This window comes from Lytechinus variegatus, chromosome 3, assembly GCF_018143015.1.
Source record: "Lytechinus variegatus isolate NC3 chromosome 3, Lvar_3.0, whole genome shotgun sequence".
NCBI classification, from domain to species: Eukaryota; Metazoa; Echinodermata; class Echinoidea; order Temnopleuroida; family Toxopneustidae; genus Lytechinus; species Lytechinus variegatus.
This window is the reverse complement of record NC_054742.1, coordinates 55701902-55729860: the sequence shown is the minus strand read 5'-3', so window position 1 is coordinate 55729860 and position 27959 is coordinate 55701902. Positions and strand designations below refer to the sequence as shown.

At 34.7% G+C, this 27959-nt stretch overlaps 3 protein-coding genes across 3 annotated transcripts in view; 1 reads left to right on the top strand and 2 right to left on the bottom strand.

The window, feature by feature from the left end:
• LOC121411426 (major facilitator superfamily domain-containing protein 6-like) overlaps positions 1 to 720 on the bottom strand; it is a 29543-nt gene extending 28823 nt beyond the window's left edge. Inside the window, exon 1 of the mRNA XM_041604157.1 lies at positions 412 to 720. The gene's annotated coding sequence lies outside the window, so the exon portion shown is untranslated. The remainder of the gene's footprint in view (positions 1 to 411) is intronic.
• A 6367-nt stretch (positions 721 to 7087) lies between these two features.
• On the bottom strand, positions 7088 to 15707 carry LOC121411425 (methylsterol monooxygenase 1-like). The gene is made up of 7 exons (XM_041604156.1): positions 15431 to 15707; positions 13521 to 13598; positions 12668 to 12816; positions 11880 to 12006; positions 11305 to 11353; positions 9572 to 9727; positions 7088 to 8275 (listed from the first exon to the last, which is right to left on the bottom strand). Exons 1-7 carry the CDS (start codon positions 15578 to 15580, stop codon positions 8124 to 8126), a joined length of 861 nt encoding a protein of 286 aa, XP_041460090.1. The 5' UTR covers positions 15581 to 15707; the 3' UTR covers positions 7088 to 8123.
• An 8614-nt stretch (positions 15708 to 24321) lies between these two features.
• On the top strand, positions 24322 to 27720 carry LOC121412235. The gene is made up of 3 exons (XM_041605140.1): positions 24322 to 24536; positions 25415 to 25509; positions 26381 to 27720. Exons 1-3 carry the CDS (start codon positions 24342 to 24344, stop codon positions 26529 to 26531), a joined length of 441 nt encoding a protein of 146 aa, XP_041461074.1. The 5' UTR covers positions 24322 to 24341; the 3' UTR covers positions 26532 to 27720.
• The last annotated feature ends 239 nt before the right edge of the window (positions 27721 to 27959 follow it).

The window sequence follows — 27959 nt, the reverse complement described above, 5'->3', positions numbered from 1 at the left end:
CCCCTGCAGTGGCGTTCAAACACACAAAAGGTTGCCATGATATTAGTACAATCATTAACAGGTGGTATAGCAAAGAAAATGATGAGTTAATCGATATTTCCTACAAAAGAGTTGTTTTTAGAGACACAGGACAGTCATAAAAAAATTATTGACGATTAGAACGACTTATGCTCAACTAAAATTGATCAATACAGAAATACATAGCACTTAATCTGTTTTATTAAGGACTCGATCGTGAAACAGCTGTTATGGCTTAACAACTTCCACGATCGTACATGCAGATCGTGAACTTCACAGTGCAAGTGATCGGCAAGAGGCGGTTCTTACAATAACATTTAAAAACAATAGAATAAAAATGTAGAAAAAGATCGAAATATAATTAATAGTATGATTGGAATGTTCACCACTTACCGTAAGTCTGCCACTATGCCATGGCAAATTTGCTGAGCGATATTCCAGAATATAACAATCACTCTATCTTCATGACTCTGCATCCAAAAAAAGTCAGCATCTCGCGATGGCGCGAAATATCCGCTTTTACTCTACTCATGTACTGCTACGTATAGACAGAAAGATAAAGAGAGACAGAGGGAGAGAGATGGAGAGTGCAGTGAAAAAAACAAACGACAAGGGGGAAAAAAGAGTGACCGTTTTCTGCACCACTCGAAAATTCTACTCTCTTTCTCTACTCCACTCTCTCTTACCGCCACCTCAACTATTTGTTATTCTGTGGGAAGCGCCAAACCGCTAGCGTGGTAAAAGCATGTAACAAACATGCTATACACACACGCACCCACACACACAAAACACACACACACCAATAGAGGTATACAAATGGACAGGGCAGGGTGAAGTGAAGTGACAAATACGTGGGAAATTAAAAATGCAAACGATTATTCCGAATGGCGCTCATCCTTAAATTTTGCCCGTCCTTTTTTCTCCCTCTCTCGCTCTTTCTTTTTTTTTCCCATGATGCTTAACAATTCAGACTAAAAAAGGTAACACATTCTATGACTTTTCACCGAAAACACTTTTTGTATTGAATTCTCGATTTGAAATAATCTTTTTTAAGATTAATATTCATTATGTCTTATGTTGATTGATTGTTTACATTTATTCTTCTTCATTTCAAATAAATTTACAAAGTAAGTAAGAACAAATCAGAATATGAATAACAGAAATGAAAAGGGGTCTCACTGGAAAGCATTGCTTGTTTATGTGAGTCTCCTGTTCACAAAGGGTTGATTATTATGACAACATTGATATATACCGTAAACTGGTAAGTATATATTATGATGATAAAAAAGTAGATATTTTTATCGGAGTTAAATATTTGTAAGATTATATACCCTCAAATAATTAGGATTTCCCAAATAATGTATTCAATTATTCAATCTCTATATTGCATGAATAATTACAAGTTAAACTCATCCTTATGAATTTATCAAGAACATCTGTCCCAGATATTGATTTGACTAACCCCTATGATTTTCCATGTAGCATAACAAAAAAATAAAGAAAAAAGAGTTTAGAAAGGAGAGGTCTGTGTCATGTTATATTTTATTACCCAGATTAAACTGAGAAAAAATATGATGCCGAGTTTAGGCTGTCTTGCCCCCCCCCCCCTCCTTTCAAAATATTCTGACGCCGCCCCCGTGAAAAAGCCGCATCTTTCTTATTTTACTTCCGATATTTTTTTTTTCAATACTATCATTTTCACTGTATTTATTTAAATCAACTTATTTCAGCATGGTTAGGGTGAGCTGGGGCTTTAAGTGTTACACTCTCTGCAGTTACAAGTGTAATTGTGGCAGTTGCAAAGTTCACGTTTTTCTCGGGTGAAGTCCTTCGGTGGCACGAAAACTCTATAATTTATTGGTAAATCATTGATAGATTTCATGCCAATGATTATTTCCCAAGGGAGAGTATCTCTCTCCTTCTTCACCTTCAATCGTGTCTCATCCTCTGTTATCTTCTAGACGAGATTGCTTTATAACATTCTGGAGCTATCACATATAATAATGACCCGGCGATTATTACGGGTCTGGTGAACATGGCGAATTTGTGAGTTATGGGTTGGTTAATTAAAACCGATACCTCCTTTGCCAGACTATTAATTTGCAATAGCAAAGAGTATCGATCTTCATCAGCTTGAGTTTTTATGTTATTCCATGGTCTTTTGTGCCCCTTTCCTACTCTCTCTCGCTCTTTCTTTCCTCCCTCTCATTAGCATGCTAACTATCTAGATATCTATCTAATCTATCTAACTTATCTATCTGTCTATCTTTCTATCTATCTGTCTATCTATCTATCTGTCTATCTATCTATCTAATATATCTAGATATATATCTGTCTATCTATCCAATCTATCTATCTAGATATTCATCTATTCATCTTTCTATCTATCTATCCAATCTATCTATCTAGATATTTATCTATTTATCTTTCTATCTATCCAATCTATCTATTTAGATATTTATCTAGATATCTATCTATCCAATCTATATATCTATCCAATCTATCTATCTAGATATTTATCTATTTATCTATCTATCCAATCTATCTATATAGATATTTATCTATCTTATATCTATCTATCTTATCCATCTGTCTAACTATCTAGATATCTATATATCTATCTATCTAATCTATTTATCTATCTTATCTATCTGTCTATCTATCTAGATATCTATCTATCGATCGATCGATCTATCTATCCAATCTATATCTATCTAGATATTTATCTATTTATCTATGTATCTATCTATCTAGTTAATGAAACCAAAATGCATGATTCTCTCGCAACTTCTAGGGTATAATTATTCAACAACTACTTCGGTCTAAATTTGGCGCGAAATGTCTCAGAACCTAATTGTAATTTCAAACATTTTTTTTAAATGCCAAACCCTCACTCGTTGTTTTTAAATCCAATTTCAGAGCATGAAGTTTTAGACATAGTGAACAATCTGAAAATCAATAAAAGTGCTGGGTACGATAGTATATCCAACTCTTTGCTTAAAAAACAATAAGAGAGATTTTATCTCCCTCACTTTTATTTTTAATTCATCATTGTCTAATGGTACTGTGCCGAAAAAAAAATAAGAACTGCAAAAGTTATCCCAATTTTTAAGAAGGGTAGTAGAGAAAATGTTGGAAATTACCATCCAATCACTTTCAACTTCACTTTACAAGATTTTGGAAAAGTTAATTTACACACGCAAAGTGAAGTTTCTCACAAAATATGAAATCTTATCTGACACCCAGTTTGGCTTCCGAAACAGCTCATGCCCTTCTTATGTTTCGGGGATAAAGTTAGCCGTGCAATTGACAATTTATCTCATACCTTTGGAATTTCACTGGACTTCTCCAAGGCCTTTGTATTCTATCAACCATGATGAATTATTGTATAAACTGAGCAATTATGGTATACGAGGAAAGGCCTTGGAGTGGTTCAAGACGGACCGTAAACAATTTGTGAGGAATGGCCAGGGGCGGTATTCTGAACATTGTCTTTTCTCCATATTTTATCTTATCTCAGAGATATGACAAAATCGGTATTCTGGTGGATGTCATAACTTTTGTCACAAAAATTGTCATAAATTTTGTCTCTTCTCTTTAGCGCGCAGCAAAAATACGCGGCTTTAAATGCGCGTAATCCTTTTATACAAGCAAAAGATATGACAAAAGTTATGACAGGGGGTAGCAGTCATAAATTTTGTCATATCTTTTAGTACCAAATATCCCGATACCCTGTCGACTGAATGTCAAGCAAATAATTATATTATTTAGATTAGATTATGGTATTAGTTTCACTCATCTTCCATGACAATTTTCACAATTATTTCTTCATGCTACAATTACTTAGGCCCTACATATTTATTCCTCCCTTTTTTCTCTGTTTTCCTTACTTTTCTACCTCTCCTCTAAAATTCTTCACAGCTCCCTGTCTCTCTTTGTAATTAAGCGCATCAATATACGCGTAGTTGCGCGATGCCAGCAACTGGTTTGGGGATACGCCCTACCTGCCACGGGGCTTTCCTATTGGCTAGAAGGGCTCCAACTGGGAACTAACGATGATTTTGATTGGTTTGCTTCCGAATAGATGGGTGGGAACTTTGAGAGATATGACAGGGAAAAGACAATATTCAGAATACCGATTTGTGACAATCATAGCGGTGTCACATCTCGGAGAGAAATGACAAAATTTATGACAAAAGTTATGACAAAGTTACAGAATACCACCCTACCCCAGACGAATATCATGTACAGGGTAACCTATTTCTACAAAATAATTCTTTAGACAAGTCGAGTCAACTGATTTTTTGGCATATAAATTGTAATTTATCTTGGAAGACTCATGTGAAAGATTTATGTAAATTATTGTCTCGTAACGCGGTAGTTTTAAACAAACTAAAACATGTATTTCCACACTCATCCTACCTTTACTATAGTAGTTCAGCTTGGGGCAACGGGGCAAAATTCCTGCTTGATATGATTTAATTACTTCAGAGAAGTGCAATCAGAAATGCTGGTTACCTCTCTCATGCATATCCATTATTAAAAAAAAATCCTTCGTATTTTTCATTCTTATATGATATAAGAATGAAAAATACGAAGGAGTTTTAGTTATATCTATAACTTAGTAATATTAATGTATCAGTTGAATGCCAATGATATACATCCTGTTATTGCTGTCAGTTATAGCCTTATTCAATTCGCTTAACTGGTTTAATATTAATTCTTTTTGATGTTTTTATCTGCTTTTTCCTCGTTTATTATCATTGCGCATGTGTGGTCATATCCTTAAAAGTTACGCCCTGGCACAGGGATCTTTGATCGGACGGGAGTTTATTACCGGGTGGTGCCTACTCTCATTGGAGTTGCATTCTCTTCTGTAGACATAGCGCAAGCTATTTTTTTCAATTTATAAATCTCTCAATTGCATATATATATATATATATACATTCACTTAGGAAATTCAAAGAAAAGTTGATACTTGCCAAACGTCATAAAATTTACTGTATCTTAAAAATATTTTTGCTTTCATGACAAATTTGATATCAAAACAAATGAGTAGGTCATGCTCCTTCATCACATTGATTTGTCATCAGGAGCTCAAAAATATTTAGGTGTTATTTTTCCCCAAAAAAATCTTAACATTTTAGACAAATCAAAAATAAAAACTTGACAAAAACATTTCACATTTGTGCTAGTTACTTTTTAACACAAACATTTCAGATTACACTTTTTTGTTCAGTGGTGACATATCATGATAGAAAATGTAATATAAATAATAGATTTGACATTTATATATTTCTATGAAACTATAATACATTTGGCACGAATATTATTTTCTTTTCTTCGAAGAAAATTCCACCTAAAATATACCTTAATCCCAATGGCATCCCCATTATGTGGAAGAGCTTAATACGCTCTTTCATTTGATACCCAATTCGTCATTGTAGCATTTATATTTCTGAAGATATAGTAAATTTTACGATTTTTGCAAGCAAACAAATTTCAATGAATTTCATTGGTGTATGTAAACTATGTATTTGTCCTCCATTTCGTTTCCAGGTATAAGTAAAGCATTTTCTTCCTCCTCCTCTTCTTCCTACTTTTTTCCACTTCTTTTTTCTTCTTTCTCGTCATCTTTCTCTTAATTCCTCCTCTTTTACTCTCTTATTTTCCTTCTCTTCAATCAATTACTGATTGACTATACTGGTTTCTGCTTGAACACTGTAATAATACTGTCGCCATTATCTTTTCATGTCACTGGAAACTGAACAGAGACAAAAAAAACCTCTTATTTTCCCTTCTCTTCAATCAATTACTGATTGACTATACTGGTTTCTGCTTGAACACTGTAATAATACTGTCGCCATTATCTTTTCATGTCATTGGAAACGGATATCACTTAAAGGAAAGTAGAATGTAAATGATTTCTTTCAATTTAATGTAAACTTTTGCAAACGTTGCACATTCGCTAAATAATTACACAAATATACATCTTCACAATAATGGTCAACCACCAAACAGATAGACAAAAAAAAAACAATACTTGCAATGAGCCATACTCAACAACTACCCCCCCCCCCCCTTTTAAATTCAATGCCCATAGTTGAGAACTACTCTTAAAAAATTATACCTGTTCGTAATCTATCCATAATAGACAACTACAATTTAGGATAGCCTAGTCAAAACAAAAGAGGTCGCAAGGCAATCTTACCTCCAAGAATACATTTCTTGCAACCCCAATTGCACAACAACCAACTTCCTACATTGATTTCCAATAGAAAGAGAAATATTTTCTCACAATTGCATTTGATTTGTACATGGTAAATGGACGAATAAAGAACTAGATACAATGAAATAACTGTGATGCAACAATTGTTTTCATTCTATTAAAAAAGGTGCATAATATCTATGTTGCACAATACTAACAAAATATAAAGAGAAATGTAAATTGGAAAAAAAAATCCTTTACAGGAATATAAATAAGAAAATAAGAGTCATGTACTTTGTACAGCAACACACTTTTAAAAAATGGAATTGAATTCCTCAACTGCAAAATTCTATCATGACCATGTCCATTATCTCACAAAACATAATAAATTGAAGACTAAAAAAATATGGAGTGAGACAATTTAAGTATTCAACAGGCAGTACATCCATACAGTAAGTTCCCTTTAACTTCCTTTCACATTACATGCATGTTGTTTCACATTGTTTGAATAATTTGGTATAATCTGACTGCAAATTACGTTGCATCCACAAATATATGACACATTGCAACATCAAACATCGTGCACTTTGAATAGACCAGTTCGCAACTGCATTCTGTGCATGAGCAGTAAAAGGTCATTTGAGATGAATTATCAATGTGGTTTTCAAATTCACTGACATGAGCTTTGGTGATCTGATGATTACTCACAAATTCCTTTCCGTTTAAAATATATTTAATATATATATATATATGTGGTAAAATATATTTACCACATTCACTGAAGGGCAACTAAGTGCTTATTATCACTGGTGCTTGACACTAGCCCAAATACGAATAGTTAATGTGGACAACAATCGATTAGTAAATTTGATCGCTGGCATCATATCATTCTTGTCACCTGGGGAGCATTTCATGAAAGGACTGTCAAATGTTTTATCCGACAAGTCTTGTTTTATCTGACAGTTTACATAGTAACAGTGCTTCTTAGCCAATCAAAATCAAGGAAAGTTGTCAGACAAAAATGTTCATGAAATGCTCCCCCAGTCTCAGCCATGTCTTGTTTCTCAGAATTTGAATAACACAGGATGCTATGAAGGGAGTGTTAGTGCTCATCCTAAAGATATGAAAGCTTTGTCAATATTTACCCAACATGTTCTATCAATAACTAAATTAACCATAAGTTACAGAGGCCGATACCTATAATTGGCTTAGAATTTGACAGTATGACCCAACCAATCACAAGGACAGTAACACTTAGCAGTTTTGTTAAGTGTTGCTACCGTGTACGTTTATTGGTAGGACCCTTATAAGCCCAAGATGATTTAGAATCCATGGTTTATAACCGTGGTATATGCCAGTTTCATGCCTTGATTCCGCTTTATTTGATACATATATCGAGCAAGCATGACTACCATCGCAACTTCACAGAGAACCAATGCATCCATCGATACTGCATTTCAACCTTTTCAAACATAGATGGCAAATTCAACGTAAAATGTACCCTAGCGATCAATCAGGAAGATAATTTAGCTCAACTCTTCATCATTTCCTTGATAATTTTACACACTCTATTCCACATACGACTTACTCAGTATCAGTCATGTAATAGCTTTTAACGTTGAGAAAATATGGAAAAGCAAATAAATAATGTTGGATTACTCCAGTGCTATCATAATGCGAATTCATTGATCTACTTGAAATTTAGTTACTTTTTCACCATAAAGTTTCTGTTCAATCATTTGAAAAAGTAAAGAATCTTCCTCCTTTTTCTCTCTGCAGATACCTTGTAATTCCCCACAACATCCTTTGGGAAACTGTGTTTTCACAAGGATGTTTAATATCCCCTATGATGTTTTTTTTTCTCCTGCTGCAGTGCTTAGTCCAAGAGAAATGGCATTTAATTGACTTTCTTTCCACTGTTCTTCTCTTCCAGCTTGCTGTAATATTCCTTGTATTGGATGTCCGTTCCAAAGATCTTATCCCACCAGGTAAATGTTGAGGAGTAGTTGCCGTTGAAGTTCATGTGATGGAAGTCATGGAACTTAGCACCTGGAAAAGTGGGTGGTAGAGACAAAATAGTTGTACAGAGGTAAGTCAGACTGAAAAGTTGACAATTCACATGAATAACATGTACCTGGAACATTTGTATACATAATATATTTCTTCATAGAAAATTTCAATAAATGTTCTGTTTGACCTTTAAAAGGGTGGGACATTACTTTCAGTCCTGTTTTATAAATCTGATTTAAAGAGAAATTTTAAAAAGGCAATTGTCACACATTCAGCAAATATACATGTATGCCATCATGTCTATGTCCAATCTCTAGGCACCACACAATTCAGATCTACCGGTACTTGAAAGGAAAACTTGTCTTAGGAAAGGTAAGAGGTATCTATGCTTTGCACATTCTGGTCTGAAAAATGGTTCCATGACAGTTGCTATAAATTCCACACACTAATTGATTGACCAACTGAAAGCATAGATTTAACATTACCCTATCCTAATTCCTGAACTTAACCAAACTTTTAAACCCTATTGCAGCAACCCTAACCCTTTATCTTATTCTTAGACAAAATAAAGCCTGGAGCAATTTTTGTCGCAGGAGAAATTGTCGCAGGAGCAAATGTCTGGTCACCCTGAAAAGTTGCTTGGATTTTAGAATATTTGACTAACAGAATGTTGACTTATACATACTCCAACTGTTTGATCTAAGTTTTTTTTCTGAATCAGTGTTTTAAAAATTAAGAACAAGCACAATTGAATGTCATTGCATAGAAATGCCATATTTTATCATAAAAATGTAGCAATGTTTTCATTAGTTAAAACTTTTATCTATAGGTCACACACTTGTCCTTGAATATGACTTCACCCACATCATGTTTATTTTCACCTTCAAACAGGTATCACATTTTTCATCGGAAAAAGCCCCAATATCTGGCTAAATTTCTCGGCAATATCCCCCAGAGTCCTTTGGCACATATAACTTGATTCTGAATGAGCTCAGTTTGAAATGGTTACCATGATTGGCACATATCGTAAGTCAAATATTTTGGGACCACAGAAATCTTGTCGAATTTGAACTTAGATGATGTAGCGAACGTGGTTGCATGCATTTTGGTCAGAAAAAATATGCCTTGACTTGGGGGAATAATCAACTTACAGAAGGACTACTTATGAAGAGTCTACCGTTTTTCAGCAAGCTCCATTGTTATGACTTACCAAGAGCACACACAGCCGTGAAAAGTGCAAAAATCTGATCTCCTTAGGCTACAAAGCACTGTTATTATATGTTTAATGATGACGATTTAACAGAGGAATTTAATAAACAAATACATTATCCTTACCTCCGTAGAATGGGATGAGATGGAGTGGATTGATGGGGAAGTCATATCCTGAGTGGACATCGATGGTTTCAATGAGACGTATACACATCCAGCACCACAGGAAGATCAGGTGATTGCAGAACAGGAGGATACCCCACATGAAACCCATTCCAAGAACTGTTCATGAAAATACAGAAAATCATTTTTGCTTATAAATGCTGACACGACATCATGTTCTTAATTTTTATTCATGCTGCACAGGGAAAATCGCATGGTCTGGCTAGTGTTTCAAAGGTGAAACAACATTAGCACCAGCCACAATTACACTGGGCTTAATTTCATCCAAGAAATAGGGTTAGGGTTGCAATAGGGTATTGTGTTAGGTTCAGGGTTATGTTTAGGATAGGATATCATGTACATCCAGCGATGAAGTTGGCCATTGTATTTTTTTACAGCGGCGCAAATGTCACTGAAGCAAACGTCATGAAACTGTTTCATAATGCTGTTCGCAGAGTAACATATGACTTCATGCATGACAAAAACATGTTCTTAGGTGCTAATTCAACTACAAAGGGATATATCACTTAGCCAAAGAAAGGGTCATTGGTCAAATAATGCTAAGGGTAAGCATTCTACGATTTCTACTGTGTATCAACCAATCAGATTACACACTAAATATTATTGCGCAGCTGCACTTAGGCATGACTTTAATACTGAACTCTTTGCAACCTATGTCCCACGTCATTTACACCTGTATAATTAGTTAACTGGTTGTTATAACAGTTTTGCCCCCATTTATTTATATACTATTTAAAGTCATGTACCATTTAGAAAACATCGGATGAATACAAATAAAATTTGATAGCATTTACCAATATCATAAATGAGAGTACCCTGATAATACATATGATGGTCATTGACCCTCATACTGATAATAAAGGTCATTGACACACACATGGATATAACATCAATTATGGCAATAACCTATCATCACTTTACTTTCTTATCAACTTGTTTAACACATGCTAGTCTCAAGTTATCAGATAAAAATGCAATTAAACACACACTGACATTTCAAAGTACAAATAACAGGTGATTGAATGGGACGCTAAGCACTCTAAAATCGATACAATTCATCTTCTTCAAGGCATGAAGCTCAGCATCTAATTTTCACCCCAAGACATGAAAATAAAAATAAGGGTAATTTATGTTCAATGGTGGGAGCTGTACATATCCAGGGTCACAGAAATGGATGTTGAGAATTAAACCATAAAAAGTCGTAACTTTTAGGAGCTCAAAAATAATCTGCTCTTCCAATTGGCAACACTGTTAGTTTTCTATTAATTTCCATGACACACGGATATAACATGAATCAAAATGCATGATACCAACAAAATTCAAACAGAGAGTTGCCAATTTGCTTTTTGAGTTCTATCACGAGACGTCATTCACTTTTAGCTATCAGGAAAATATGCAAATGGCTAGTTGAAGTTCTGTTTTGACTTGAGATGAGAATGGTTTATCAAATAACAATGATCTACATCGCCAATGTAGAAACCATATAATATACATCATTTTTGTTTAGGCAGTAAAATAATCACACAGAGTTGTTACTTTGAAACAGTCCAAATGCCCTCGGAATACACCTTGGGCATGTTAGAACTGTTTCAAAGGTATCCTCCTATGTGATGAATTTTTACTACTGTCCTTGATTATGTGTACTATGTGTACTATTTGTACACTACCACACTTACTCATAGTCTCAAGAGGATGAGCATATTCTGCTACCATTCCAAAAGGAGCCTATATGGAATAGAAAATGATGGTATCACTGTAAACATGAAATAACGTACAAGTAACTTTGCCTCAGTGGAATCTATTAACACTACATACATCTGCTTGACTGAGAAAAGGTAAATAAAGTATCCTTTGTATAATCTTATCTTAAGACTTCTTTTACTTGGGTGATTGTTTGACGTCTGCAAGTTTACCTGTATACATACATGTATATGCATAGTCGGGGGAAAACGATGTATGGTTATTTTCTACTTCACATTGGTAGTTAAGTGTATACTTATACTGGTCTTGTTGGGGTTTTTTCTCAGCAAATGGATTAAATATAATAAATATATTCCTGGCTGGCACAGAATGCATCCGGTAAATTTGATTGCATATTCAATGCAGTTCGAACTAATTGACTGCTTTTATTAGGTGCTAAGACTAAATGGAATCAAGAATGGTGATGGACATAATACTCTCAGGTAGACTAACTAATATCTCCTTCATACATTTGAAATTATATTCAAAATATGATTAATAATCTTCTTACCTGGAAGTTGTGATGAATCTTATGGATGTACTTGTAAATACTTCTGTGATGAAGGGATCTATGTAGGAAGTAATGCCAGGCATCCTCGAGTACTAAACTTCCAAAGCACTGGGCAAGTGTCATGTACCTGTAGACAAGAATAAAACCAGACAAATTGACCCTAATGCACAATACTCTGTACATAAAATAGAAAAATATATGTCAAATACCACCATGTCTTATGGAAAGGAGCAATTGATAGATATTGAAGAATATCTACACAAAACTTAGCCCAAGGCTAGTATATACATGTAGTGGGAACACAGAAACCTGTTTGAACTTGGAGAAATTTGACTATAATATCACATCTTTTGAATAATTTGGTCTTAAAAACTGCTCCGACTTGGCGAATATTCGTCTCAGAGAAGGTTTGGTTATGCAAATATACCTGTAGTCCTGTACTTCCTTTGTTTAAGTAATACTTGCAAGAGAATACTTTGTAGTAGGTCACTAGTGCTGGGATGAATGCCAAAACTTCAATGTTGGGAATTTGATGTAGTGTAGGCACGTATCCAGTATCAGATCTTACAAAACATTTCATGAGCCAAACTGAATGCTTGTTCACAGGACCATACATTTCTTATCATAGTCAATGCTGGATACACTATATAATGTGTATTACTCTCCTGTTTTTTTTCATATCATATGCCAACAATCAGTGTTGGAGCTAAGATGATAACCCAGCTTGGATTAAAATGACAAATACCAACACCTAAATTAGAAGGGCTCTTTCCTAACAGCAGACTTACCAAACCGGCATGGATTCATAATCAAAGGGCACATTCATGTACTGACAGTAGAAGTAAGCCCCTGAGAAGAACGGGGTCTGGATCAGAACTTGGTTTGCAATGACAAGCTTGAAACACTTCCATTCCTGGTCCCATGTGGCTGGTTTATCCTGTTTGAAACAAAAAAAAAACCACACAAAAATGACAATTTCTACTTTTTTCTGCATGAAAAGACCCATTAGTATCAATTGACCCTATTATTCTAAAAAGAAAGCTGTCGTGAAATGTGAAATACTCCTCTCCCCAGTTTAACCAAAGCCGCTCAATGACAAAAGCGTTTAAATTTCTAAAAAAACAAAATAACTTGGGCCTAAGTATCCCTACATAATGCTTAAAGGGTTCAGAATAGCTTAAAACTGTATCATCCACACGCGTTTGGTTTAATTCTTCAGCGACGGCAATGTTAAAGAAATTCAAATATCTTTCCATGAAAAAAAGTTTGAAAAACTTGGAAATAATCTTGCCATTATCTGGACTTAAGTTACATGAAGGTGGCTATGAAGATCTGTCACTGGTGTGTCATGTTTTTTTACATTTCTGATTCCCTCAGATCAATATCTTAGCACCAGCACAGGTACTTGATACAGGGGGTACCTAAATTTTCATATACTTAGCAATTTTTATCAAAATCAAACTTAAATATATATATACCATACATGACCCAAATTTTTATTAGGGGATTTGGCCTCCAAGGCCAAGATGTTCACTACTCCTCTCTGCTGTATCTCAGGCATTCTGTGTGTGTATGAGTAGAAGGAAAAAGAAAAATGTTTGAAAACTCAACACAGATATATTTTTCTGCAATCATTCTTACCTGCTGTATCTTGTACCGGTCCATGAAGCGGAAAAACTGGAAGATGAATGCAGGGGTGCAGAAGATGAAATAGGTGCACTGCAAAAATAGAAAATATGAAAAAAAAACAATGACATCAAGGGCAAAACTACAATTGCATGAATATTTGAGGGAGCTTGCAAATTCGAAAGTCTATTTTTTTTTTATTTTAGTGACTGTCTTTAGTCCCCTAAATCCAGGATTACCCAACCCTGATCATTTTAAAAGGTCAAAGTTCTGGGATCCACATCCTGAATTGTCACTCAGGTCAGTGGGGTCCTCAACATGGAGAATAACGATAATAAAATGGAACAAGTGGAATGCCTCTGGCCGTCTCACCTGCATCACGCGGTTCAATATAGCAGCAGTGCTGACTTTGAATACTACTCTAACTCGCACAAGATGTTCAGTGATACATGGTTACTCTTATGTCCACTTTTTATGAACTAGACCAATAAACTTACAGAGATATGATGGTTATTCACCAAAAAACCCCAACATGGCCAAAGTTCATTGACCTTACATGACCTTTGACCATGATCATGTGACGTGAAACTCAAACAGGATATTCAGTGATACTTGATTACTCTTATGTACAAGTTTCATGAATCAGATCCATAAACTTTCAAAGTTATGATGGTAATTCAACAGATACACCCAATTCGGCCAAAGTTCATTGACCTTTGACCTTGGTCATGTGACCTGAAATGTGCACAGGATGTTCAGTGATACTTGATTACTCTAATGTCCAAGTTTAATGAACTAGCCCAATAAACTTCCAAAGTTATGATGGTAATTCAACAGATACCCCCGATTCGGCCAAAGTTCATTGACCCTAATGACCTTTGACCTTAATCATGAGACCTGAAACTTGCACAAAATTTTCAGTGATGCTTGATTACTATTATGTCCAAGTTTCATGAATCAGATCCATAAATTTTCAAAGTTATGATGGGAATTCAACAGATATCTCCAATTCGGCCAAAGTTCATTGACCCTAAATGACCTTTGACCTTGGTCATGTGACGTGAAACTCATGCAGGATGTTCAGTGATACTTGATTAACCTTATGTCCAAGTTTCATGAACTAGGTCCATATATTTTCTAAGTTATGATGACATTTCAAAAACTTAACCACAGGTTAAGATTTCGATGTTGATTCCTCCAACATGGTCTAAGTTCATTGACCCTAAATGACCTCTGACCTTGGTCATGTGACATGAAACTCTAATAGGATGTTCAGTAATACTTGATTAACCTTATGGCCAAGTTTCATGAACTAGGTCCATATACTTTCTAAGTTATGATGTCATTTCAAAAAATTAACCTCAGGTTAAGATTTGATGTTGACGCCGCCGCCGCCGCCGTCGCCGCCGCCGTCGGAAAAGCGGCGCCTATAGTCTCACTTTGCTTCGCAGGTGAGACAAAAATTATACTATTTACAATGTACATATTAAAAAAATATGAAGAAAAATTCAGAATTTACTATTTACCAATAATACACTGTACAAGATTGCAGAAGAAAAGAAGGAGGAAGAGGAATAGAAGAAAAAAGAGGAGGATAAGGAGAATTACGGAAGAAAAGGGATGAGGAAGAAAAGGAATAAGAAGAACAGCAAAAACAAAGACAATATTAACATTACAACACAAAGAGAATAGAAGAAAAAGAGAAAAATAGAAATACAATCATCATGATCATGACAATGTATAAGCAAAAGAAAGGACATATCGTCATATCAATAGAAAAACTTAATCAAAATACCGTATGTAAAATAAATAATACGGTAGAGAAGAGAAAAGAACATGGTCAGTAATAGTAAGGGTTTATAGAACAAGATCATTAGAAGGTCTAATAATATATTCACTTAACTATCAATGACATTAGAACTTACGATATGAAGGCATGCCGACATGTACGTTGCGATTTGAAACCTGGAATAATTTGCCGTCATGTACCTCCATCCTTCCTCAAAAGCCCCCATTCCACTGGCAGTTCCATTCTCCATAATTGGGAGATCATTTAGCACAGATTCAGCCGCCATTTTCAGCTCAGATTCACGGTTATCACGAAATGAGAGTAATATTTTGAGTTTTTGAATGAAGAACTCCACCTCAGTCAGTTACATCACTGATCCCTTGTTGTGGTATGATCAGAGTTTCGGTCAAAGGTAACGCACAGCTGATGCCGGCTTTTAGACTCTACCATTATTTATGGGTTGAAACTGGATCTTTAATTTTACATAATTTAATAAATTTAGAATAATTGCAATTTTTTGTAATTTTATTGAATAAAATATTAATAATTTTTATAAAATTGATGTAAATAAGAACTTAAACAGATAATTTGATAAGTTTCAAAGCTTATAAGCTTGCGCGGCAACGGATAGGTGCCCTTTCAAAATAATGTAGTCGACCACACGATAAATACACGTGAGTGGACTGAATGACATCGTCCGATAGCTCAGTTACGTGTAATGCGTGTGCTTTAGCTCCATAGTAAGATCGACCCCCTGGATCAACCATTCGACAGGTTATTTATTTACTATCAGTAGTACATTCATTATTCGTATCGGGAATCATAATTCCATTATTATATTTGCATTTTTTGTTAAATTGCTAGGGATATAATAGTAGTCAAGACTAATGTTTAGCATGATAATGACTCATCAGCTTAGAAAAGGTCACATGAAGGTTACATTAGGGTGCATTTATTGTGCCCCTTTAGCCATCAACCGCGATCAATAATGAAGACGAAAAAAAAGAACATGACGATGGTGTAGATCCTTTCGGTTCTCCTTTTAAATTAAATCATATATGCATGCATTTGTTGTTTTATTCTTTTTTTGTGTGTTTAGCAAGCTTGTAAACACAGTTTTATATGCAGTCCTTCTTTCTTCTCGTTCTTTATTTTCAATCCCGGCAGCCCAGTCATGTTTTAAGTTATTCTTACTTTATTTTTCTTGTCCATTTTCTTTGTTTTTTCAATTTAGCATTTTGGCTCATTCCATCCTACCTTCATTTCCCGCTTTTGTTTGCCATTTTGTCATCTTTTCATTCATTTCCCTTTCTTAATCATGATAATGTACAGTAGGGCTATTTCGGAATGATTTGTTCTTTTTCACATGTTCTTCATTCGTTTCTTTTCCCGCTTTCCTTCCGTTTTCCTTTTTTTTAAGTTTTCGTTTCACCTTTTCCATTTCCCTTTACTTTGTTTCTACTTTCCTCTTTTCCCCGGCCTTTCCTTTCTCTGCCCTTTCTTTTTCCCTCCGGCTTTTCTCGTTTTTTTTCCCGGTGAAATCCGCCAAGGGGGGGGGGGGGGGGCAGCCTGCCCCGCCTGTTCCGCCACTGGCATGTAATATCACAAGAAGGGAAAATGGGGATATGACATCATGAGGCCATCTATTGAATATTCATGATGAGGTGCATACTATTTCACAGGCCGTTATTACTAAAATTTAAAATGCCATAACTCGCTATTAATCATCAGATTTTGATGAAAATTTATGTATTTTGCTCTGTGACACTTACGCTATTAATTTTAGACATTAATTTTTTCAAGCCGGAGCATCCCTTTAAAGGGATGGTCCGGGCTAAATTAATATTTATATCTTAATACATAGAGTAGAATTCACTGAGCAGTCATGCCGAAAATTTCCTCAAAATCTGATAACAAAATCATTGAAGTGTTAAGTTTAGCAATATTTTGTGAAAACAGTCATCATGAAAATTCATTGGGTGGGCTGATATGTCACATCTCCACTTTCCGTTTTCCGAGTATGTAATTACATAAAATCATATCTGTGTGAATAAATATGTCTCTTTTATAATGAAATAAGTTGCAGCAATAAATATCTAATGCACTAAATCAGTTGCCAATCCAATTTTTCTAGTTCTTGGAGGAAAAAATTTGAATTATCTAATTTCATATAATAAAATACAAAAGAACACTGAAATGTGACATCATCAGCCCACCTAATGAATATTCATAACGACTGTTTTAAAAAAATATTGCTAAACTTTGAAATTCAATAATATTTTATTTGCTATCTGATATTGATGAAATTTTCAGCATTTTGCTAAATGAATTCTACTCTATATATTTATTAAGCTATACATACTTTCAACCTGGACCATCCCTTTAAACACTAAACCACTTTTAGCTCCATGATCTAACACCCACAGTCAAATCTGACGCAACAGTTGTTAGTGAAAATTTGATATAAAATCAGAGTTACCGGTTAAACTGATAGATATACCGGTAATATCGAATAGAAAGTGAACAATTTATTTATGTGATTAAATAATATGTTCTAATAAACGAAAAAGTATTGCACCCATGCAGGAAGTTAATATTAAGGCCTATCTTAATGTATTCTTCATAATAAGATTTAAGGCAAAAAACCACAAAGTCCTGCATCTATCCTCCCATCGTAGACATACCCCTGAACTACCTGCAATTCAAATTGCAAATGTTCATTTGCATCCCTCTAAAACGGTCGCTTACTTAGTATTGGTGTTTTTTGTTAAATAAAAATCTTTCGATGCGTCCCCATGTGAACATGGGGATGCTTTATCTGTCGTAAAGCATCCTTCGCCCGAAGAAAAATTTGTAAAATTCGTAGGCCTATACTAAATACCGATCATACTGAAGTCCTTATTCATGCATATATTAGTTCACTTCTTTGCAGTTGCAATTTAGCCTGCTCCATGGAATTCTAGAAAAGGATATTTCAAAGCTGCAGAGAATAAAAAACTCAGCAGCCTGCCTAGTTTCCCTCGCTAAAAAACATTACCAGACAACACCTACTTTTAAAATTTTGACTTGTTTCCCATCCAATTTCATATACAATTCAAAATTCTACTCCTAACATTCAAATCTCTTCGTGGACATGCTCCAAAATATCTCTCTAAATTAATCTAGGCATACACCTCCAGTAGGTCCCTCTGTTCTGGAAATCAAAATTTCTTAACTGTCATAAAAGCAAAAACTATGATCTTTTGTTGATAGGTCCTTTTCAAGTCCTGCCACACTTCCTTGGAATACTCGTCCAGCTTCCTTTCGTTGTATCCCCAATATAACATTGTTCAAATCCAATTAAAAGTTATATCTTAAAAAATGCCCCATTTACAACGCCCTCGATATCTTTATTTATTTGTAATTCAATTTCTAATTCACTTTTGTTTATGTATCTTCATTCATGGACATTCTCCAAAATATCCCTCATAAACAATCCACACAGCAAAAACTGTGGTGTTAACCGGTGTACATAGAATTTTACACCGGTGTCAATTTGGTGGTGTTAGTTTTACACCTGTAGGTGTTATTACAACACCTTTGGTTGTTACATTTACACTCTTTGGTGTTATGTTCAATCTTTAGGGTGTAATTTTAACACCTCAGGGTGTCAGTGGGGTAGCTAGGATTTTTTTCCTGGGGAGACACTGGGGGTCCTTGCTTTTTCAGGGGGGGGCACCGGCCATTTTTTCTGGTGTGTGTGTATGTGTCACAAGGGCGGATCCGACTTTCGCCAATAGGGTACGGGGCCCAAAATTATCTTCACCTATATTTTCCCGATCAGTCACTTCTTAGTTTTATTCTTGTATAAAACAACATAAACATGAAATGAATTCATAAGCCTTATAAAAAGTGCGAGCGCGAAGCGCGAGCGCTTTTTTTAATTTTTTTACTTTCATATATTTTGTCCGAATGTAATATTCTGGTCAATGTTATGTTTGATCCTGAACAAGATTCGTATGTAAGTAGATGGTTACTGCCAACGCCAAGCACAAGCAGAAATTTGTATTAACTTTTCTAGCATTATCGAAAAGGAACCTGTTAAGGACTGCTTGCATGCAGTTACCCACGAAGACGGTATATATTTCAATAATGCGATCGCGAAGCGCGAGCAATTTTTTTTGACATTCCGACCTAAAAAACTGTCATTCTAAGCACTTTTTGTATTAATAAATGTGATAGGTGTGTAACTAAACAATGATGCGAGCGCGAAGCGCGAGAGGAAGAAAATCGAGATTTTAGACCTAAAAGCAGGACACTCTATTCATATTTTGTAAATCATAAATAGGATATAGTTAATTGGGTATCATTGATAGTGCGATCGTGAAGCGTGAGCAGACAATTATTGATATTCTCATGTGAAACTAGATAATTTAAGTACATTTTAAATAAAGAGCACGCAGGCTATCGTGCATGTTTGAGATTTAGACCTAGAATCTGGGTATTCTAAATAAATGGAACATTATGGAATACACGTACACGATATGAACTTGGCAAATCAAACAATGTAACCACGCAGCGTGAACTTAAAATGCTGGTATGTAGACCATAAAACGGACATTTTACAGAGCACTTAAATTTATAAATGAAAATAAAATTATGAAAGCTCGATGTCCGAGCTAAAATATGTTTTCTATATTGACTTCAAAACTTGCTCCATATCAGCCTATTGAGCAAGAAGGAAATTCTGGCGCGAAGCGCAAGCAAAAATTTCTTGTAACATGAAATATTTTTTTTTGCAAGTCTTCCCCTCACATTATTTCATTCACTCGTCTTCCTCCTCTTATTCGTTTTATTTTTACATTTTGTGGATAACTTGTTTTAAGTTTGTCTTCTTTATAGTTTGTTTATAGTTAGCATTGAAACTAAGTTTAGGGGCTTGCCTTCTTTACAAGCTTTTGCTTTTCTTGGCAAGTCCCTCCGTTCATTTCTTGTTTCTTTTCATTGATAAAATTACTGCAACAAATTGTAGTTTTGATTAATTCATATTCAACAGTGGTTACGAAATGTCATTGATTTGTCTGTAATATCTATTATATTGAATATGTATTGTTACTTTGATTGTATTTTGAAAAATTGTTGAACGGAAATAAATAAATCTAAATCTTATTTTCCTCTTCGATCTTTTTTGTCTTCTGTCTTTCTTCTTCTTTTTCCTTTTTTCTTTTCTTCTTTCTCCTTTTTCTTTGCTCTGCCATTTTTTTTCTGGAGGGGGGGGCACACCAAATCTCGGGGGGGGGGGCACGTGCCCCCCAGCCCCCCCCCCCCGTAGCTACGCCACTGCAGGGTGTGGTCCTGTATTAACACCAGTTGGTGTCAGTTTTAACACCACAGTTTTTACAGTGCAGGAATGCACTCCCAGCAGGTCCCTTCGTTCTGCAAATCAAAATTTCTTGGGAAGTCTCCCAATGATTTCAAAATGTATTATGTCGATATATATTTCTGCTATTTGTTTTAATAACAATAAAAAAATCATCAGCTATAATTATATTTCAATTAGATTGTTAGAATGTATATTATGCATATGTTATTCATTATGTCATTTGCTTATGTTTATGTTATGCTGAGAAAAAATTATTACACTTGAATGAAAATTATACTTTTGTTATTGGAAATGAATAAATCAAATCAAATATTTTACATGTTCTACATTGTAAAGCGCTTTGAGATGGATCTCATGAAAAGCGCTATATAAGAATTGTAATTATTATCATTATTACTGATCTAGTTCTTTAGATAGGAAAAGTAGTTTCTGACGACCTATATGGCCAGCCTGTATAAATGACAAATGGGGCTTAGTGAGCGAGGCCTGTATACGATGATATTACCCAATCTTTCAAAATATAGATAAATTCGTACAAGTAAAAATACAATTCATTCCGCCTTAAACTTATCACAGTACAGGCACTTTGGCATTCATGATCTGCATGCATAGCGAACAATGTATAAAACATTTTTGGCCAGTATCTATATGTTTGGACTTCAACCTAGGCTTATGGTATTGCCACATAATCATCAACATGATCAAACAAGTATACCTTATATGAGGCTCTCCGGGCTAAGGTATTCATGTCTGAATAAATAAAGGAAAATTTACCGAGAACGATCATGGTGAAAATTTCATGAAAATCTGATAACAAATAACTGAGTTATTGAACTTTAAAATGACGTCACATCCCCAACTTTTCTTTTTCTTATGTTAAACATTAATCATAATTATTTCATATTTATATAGATGTGCTTATAATGTATTTTAGTATTTAAGTAGCAGCTATGAAATACCTTACATCAGTTACTAATCTTTGTATTAATTCTTGGAGAAAAAAAATTTAATTGACAAAAATTCATGTCATGAAATACAAAAGAACAAATGGGAATATGACATCATCAGTTTGCTCAATAAGTGTTTCACCGAACTAATGAAATCCGTTAGAAAGTCATAACCTAATTATTCTTTGTCCGATTTTGTTGAAATTTTCAATGTTCTGTTTGTCTGATTATTCTTTATCTGTTCAATTTATGTTATTTTTAAGCCTGGAGTACCCCCTTTGATATTTTCTGAATGTTTCACGCCCATGTAACGTCAACAATCATGTCCATTTAATCATGCGGCCGTCATCAACATAATAGATACTACATTTTGGTATAATAGTAATAGACACATTGTATGGGGTGGAAATAATGAAATTTATTATCAACTCCCTTTTTCATCATTGTCGGATAACTGATCAATTTTGTAATGGGTATTCGATCGCCTGAATTCGGTGATATTGCAGGCTTAATGGTGATTAATTGCCCAGGACTAGCCTTAATATACGCCAAACAAATTTAGGCACATTTTACTCCAGTGTGTTATGGTCATTGTCAGAATTTTATTATCTGATTAAATTCCATAAAAATACGCTTTGGAGAGAAGGCACAAGGAATAACACTACATAGTCTTTAATCGCGTAATTGCGCTAAAATTATTTGAAAACGCTGGGTTTTTATTTCATGCATCATGATTCTGGCGTCTGAATTATTGCACAATCTTAAGATTCATTTCAGATCAACATACGATGTACATGAATGTGAATAATTTAAGCTCCGTAAACACACACCCATGCCCAGTCACACGAACGAAACATGCTCCAAACCGATCGATGATGTCACTTGGTGATAACGTAATAGCTTTGATCGCTCTGGAACCGGTTTTGTCAGTGTGGCTGTTTCATCACTCAGCTAATTACTCGAACTCGGGGATTCCCCGACCCAATCTACGTGGCGTCGACTGTTGTACAATACGAGAAATGTATCATTGCGTCGTTGTAATACCTGTCAAACGCACACGTTCAGGAAGCTTATACCACAAAATCGTTATTTCAACATTAACAATTGTATACTCAAGGTATGTATAATGCTTTATTTTTTAATATATCAATTTATTTATGTAGATGTAATAATCTAAGTGTTTGAGACGATGTATAAACATGATAAAGGGATTACAAATGTGTTTTAGATTAGATGCTCGTATTAATCCATATTGATATTGCATAATAAAATACAGTTCATTTAAAGTAGTTCAATCATTAATTTGAAATAGCATTTCTGGATATATGATACTGGTGCGGCTGTGGCCCATGGTAAAGGAACATAGCCCACGACGACAATGATAACACTTTCTTAATTAAATTTTTTGAAATAATTTTTTTTTATCAACTTCCATTTTGCATCTTTCCATAATATTAATATATCCCTTCGGTGTCATCGAACATTGGCCATTGGTGTTTCAATCAAAGAAAGTTCTCTATATATAGGCTAAGCTTATTAAATATCTGTCATCCATTGTCATCCACAATTTGATAATTTTATAGCAAATTTTTTTTTCCCAAGTCGGCTTAGGACTGTATATAAAGGATGCAGTAAGACACTATTGTTAGCATATGAAATAAATCATTTTCATGAACACGAATACACATTTTATCATTGATATATAAAGAATGTGGCCTTATATGCTGCCCCGTGGAACTTTGAAGGGAAAAATCCGAAAGCACATTTTGCATGAATAGGACGATGCCGTCGACCTGAACCATTTCAAGCATACCGAAAACAGACCTATCAATTCTATTTTTGTTTATATATTATAGTATTTCATGATTTACAGTGTCGAATCAAACAAAACAAACATGATATAGATAATTCATATATCAATTTGATAAGTAAAAAAAAAGAAAAGTTATTTGAATCCCATTGATTGAATTGGTTGACTGATTTATCAAATTATTTATAGTTAATCATAATTTAAGGTATTATTCTTTTATCATAAACCAGAACTTGAAAAAAACAGTTTAAAAACCATACATCGAAGAAGTATCATGAAATATTATAGTTTACAGGATAATAGGAATCAGAAAATAGCATGAATGCTAGTCGGGTGTGGTACATTTAAATGCTCAAATACAATTTATTTGTCTCGTTGAAAAAAAATAGATTTAATGAATTATACACTTTGTACTCACATAATTAAAGTTGAATATGAAATTGACATAAACTAAGAAACAAATTAAATTTATAGTAGTAAGAGTGGATTGACGACTATAAATAGAAAATACTTTTCAATTTCAATTCTTTTATTTCATTTCCATTCAAAACAAATTCAATACAAAGTAATATAAAACAATACTTGTACACATAATCTTGGAGTTGCTCGCCATTCATTCATTCCATCATTAATTAATTTATTTATTCATTCATTCAATGTGAACTCTTCAAGACATAGTGCTCCTCTGAAAGAAAACACAGATGAGTTTCTTTTAATACCGATTGGGTAAATCGTTCCATAGAGAACTACCTATAATATACGAAATTGAACATTACCTTTGGTTGTTTTAACTTTTGGAATGTACAAGTTGTGTTTTTCCTTTTGTCTGTGTATTTGTAAATCATTTATCAGCTTACACACGAATAACCAATTTATGCAAAATATTAATTCCTTGGTAATGTAGATTGCCCATAGATTGTAGGAGATCATGGACTACTCCTACTATATTCGTGATGAGATGGAGAGCGAGGGCACTATGACGTCAGAGATACCTGAGCGAACAGCCAATCAGGGCGTAAGGGGGTTCGCTGAAATGAAATGCTGCAACCCCGGGTGCAACTGGTCGTGGAGCACCCATCGAGCTCATGTCGTCATTGACTTGAGGAGGCAGAGAGTTAAGAAGGTTAGTGACAGCATGGACCTGTTAGGTCCATGGTGACAGCACCACTGCAGATGGGGGGGGGGGGCTTGGGGGCACTTGACACCATAACATTTTCAGGCCCAAGAAGAAAGGGTAAAAAATGAGGACAAAAGAAAGACGAGGAAAGGAGAGAATGTCATTTATTTTTTTATGGATAAGCATTAGGTCAATATCATTCACAAAAATGGATTTTCGTTTTTAAAAGCTCAAATATTTCGTTTGCTCGTGAGTTTCTAGAAAATTTCTTCCTTATACCACGTTTGGTACCCTCAATTTTGTTCTCATTACACCACTTGATGGCACTGAAAACGGTGATGTAGCTGGTCGGGGGGGGGGGGGCTGAATCTCCAATTTTAGGGGGTCATATAAATAGTCATGAATAACTTATACCTCAGTCACCTTCGCTCTACGGCGACAGTACGGCGAGTCGAAAACAGCCGTTTTATCACTTTTTTGTACCAGCTACATGTGGTTTGAATAAAAATTAAGAAAACGGCTGGTTTCGACTCGCCGTATGGCCGTCGTAGAGCAAATAAGACTGAGGTATAAGTTTTGTTCAAACATGCAAATTTATTTTCATAATCGGGAGTATGAATTCCGTATCGTGTGGCTAATTTCACAAAAATAGGATTGTACAATTTTATCCTTTTTAATTAGAGAGGAAACTTTTCAATCAGATTATCCGCAAACGTATGTCAACATCTAATGATAAAAACCTCCGTTGACTTTTAAATACTAAAATCATCTAAGGTATTTTGTGCATTTTGTTCCCTATGTGTGTTATATACATGAATGTCTGTTTCTTGTAATGACTTTTATTTGTGTTATTTTCTCTTATACCCCCTCTCTCTCTGAAACAGATCTACAAACAGAAGTGTAAGAAATGTGACCGTGAAAACGAGCCAAAGTTCCCTGAGCTTGTGTTCAGAGGGCTTGTCCTCAAAGCACTTGAACAGTAAGAATAATTAATATCTGATTTCCTTTTGAATTAAATCATAATAATATTGATCCATACCTACAATTACTTAATTGTATACCAGATAATGTTGCATTTGATGGTCTCCACTCCCTTTTTTATCTGGGGGTAATATTGTTATTTGCAGGAAGTCTTGGTGACAAAAAAAAATAACATGGTGACAAACTCAAAATTAATTTTTTTTGTTTTCATTGTAGCGATTTTTAGAAAACTTCGGGTCTAAAATATCATTATTTTATCAATAAACCATCGTCGTCTAAGTTTTCTATATAGATTTTCCATTATCTTATAGTTGCCCCGAAAGATTTTGCATGGAAAATGACATTGTCAACTAAACTTGGTTTTTGTTATTCCAAGTGGAGGCACCATGTTTTTATTTCACTGGAGAGAGAAAGAAAAATATTGGGTTGGCGGACAAGATCAAGTGAGATTTTTTTTCAAGTTTTGAAGAGTGAAAGATGGTATCTTAGAGCACTTATAGATTGAATATGATGCTTGTTACAGCATATACCTTCTATTTACAAATTACTCTACATTTTTTCTTCATTTTTTTTATTCTTGCGGAGGAGGACAACGGTTCCAACTAAAGGGCAAATGCCCCATGTCATCACTCCCCCTTGAAGCAGCCACTTTATTCATTATCTGTATCTTTGTATAATAATTCCTGGTCTCCAGTACATATATATTCTATTTTTTTTATAAGACAAGAGAAACAATGCTTTGAATTGTCTGGTGACTTTGATATTAAAGTAACAAATTCGTAAGAAAGCTATCAAAAGCTAAATGAAATTGCAATTTTTAGTTCTTTGAATAAGGAAAGATCTGTGATATCTATCTTTTTCATCCACAGGGAGAAGAAATTTCGAAATCCCAACTTTGGAAACGCGAACATCGATGATGACGGAGATGATGGTGGTCGAAGAGGACCTCCTCACGAGAGTCGTTTATGTGAAAAATGTGAATACGGCAGGAGCCAGTGTTGGACCAAGAAATATCGATAAAATGTTTCGGTGAATACTTCAAAACGTGGACCTATGGACACAATTAACGCGAGCATTTCTGTGATCCAATGATAGTCATCGTCGCCATGTGAAAAGGCCCAATAGTTTCCCCGGTCAAATGGGAATTATTATATTAATAATCATCGGTTGTTAGATTTGGAAGTTAACATTAATTTTGTGCTAATGTGTCTGGATGTTAGTTTATTGGTTTTAGTAATGTGTCTCATTGCGAATTCAACTACAAGCGCTCCTGCTTAAATTTAGGTCCTTGCTCTAAAGGCAAGAGGTTTCGAAATAAGCGATTAAAAAAGACATATTCGAAAACGTTTATTTCTTGTCAGGTTGTACATAACAAGACTATACAAAAGTTTAGTAATTTGATGAAAAGTACTCGTTGAATTTCTTTATTCCATTTTAATGTTTATGTGGCCCCAAAATGAAGAAGTCGCATTTCATGTTAGGTATTCGTATGAATTTTATTTATAGCAAATGAGTTGTACCCGAGCCCCTCTTTGCCTCTTCCTCAGTTGCCCTTTCGTTTACATTTCTGTCTTACCCCCCCCCTTCTCTCAATATTCCACCCCTTTATTTCCCTCTCTTCTAACTCCCTCTCTTCTCACTCAATCCCTCTCCTCTCTCTCCCCTCTTTCTCTCTGTTATTCTCAGCCACTCTTATACTGCCTCGGTCTCTCTCCCCCAGTTCCTCTTCCAATTTATTTTCTTCTTGTAATTTGAAAGGTGTATGCATTTGTGAGAATGCTGAAGATTATGTTCGCTATTCAAATGTGTCTTGAATATATTTCCTACAATGTTTTTCTTCTTTCTAAAAATAAGATCGTTCTTTGTTAATAATCAGCTGATTCTGTTCAGAGACTACACGTAACTTTAACAAAGAGAAAGATAATGAGGAATATAATTGGATTATAAAATTTTAATTGGCCTTTTTTCTTTTTGTTTTGTATTTCATTCAGGTTGGGAAGCTAAGTGCAAGAAAAGAACCACTTGCTTATTGTCTAAATGGTTTATGAAAATTGAATTCATATGTAATTGAGATGGGTCGAAATAATTATAACAGTTTATGTATATAGTTTATTTGATGAATGAATATATTGGTGAATAAATGGTCAATAATGAACTTTGAACTCAACCAAATGTCACTAATGATGCAATTTATATAAGTGTTCTGTCACTTATTATTATTAGGGGTGTAGGCCAATTTGGTCCATGATCTCACGTGAATCCACTGCAGTTTTTAATCGTGGGGGGGGGGCTGTGATTTTAGGGTATGTCAGCTGATATCTCCCAGTGGTGAAGGTTTGAGGAAAACCCTTTAAAGAATTAAAAAGTTATTAGAATTTTATATTTCATTTGTGACGTCACATGCTAGTAGCTTGACATGTATCATCAATTTAAAAAATCAATAAAAAT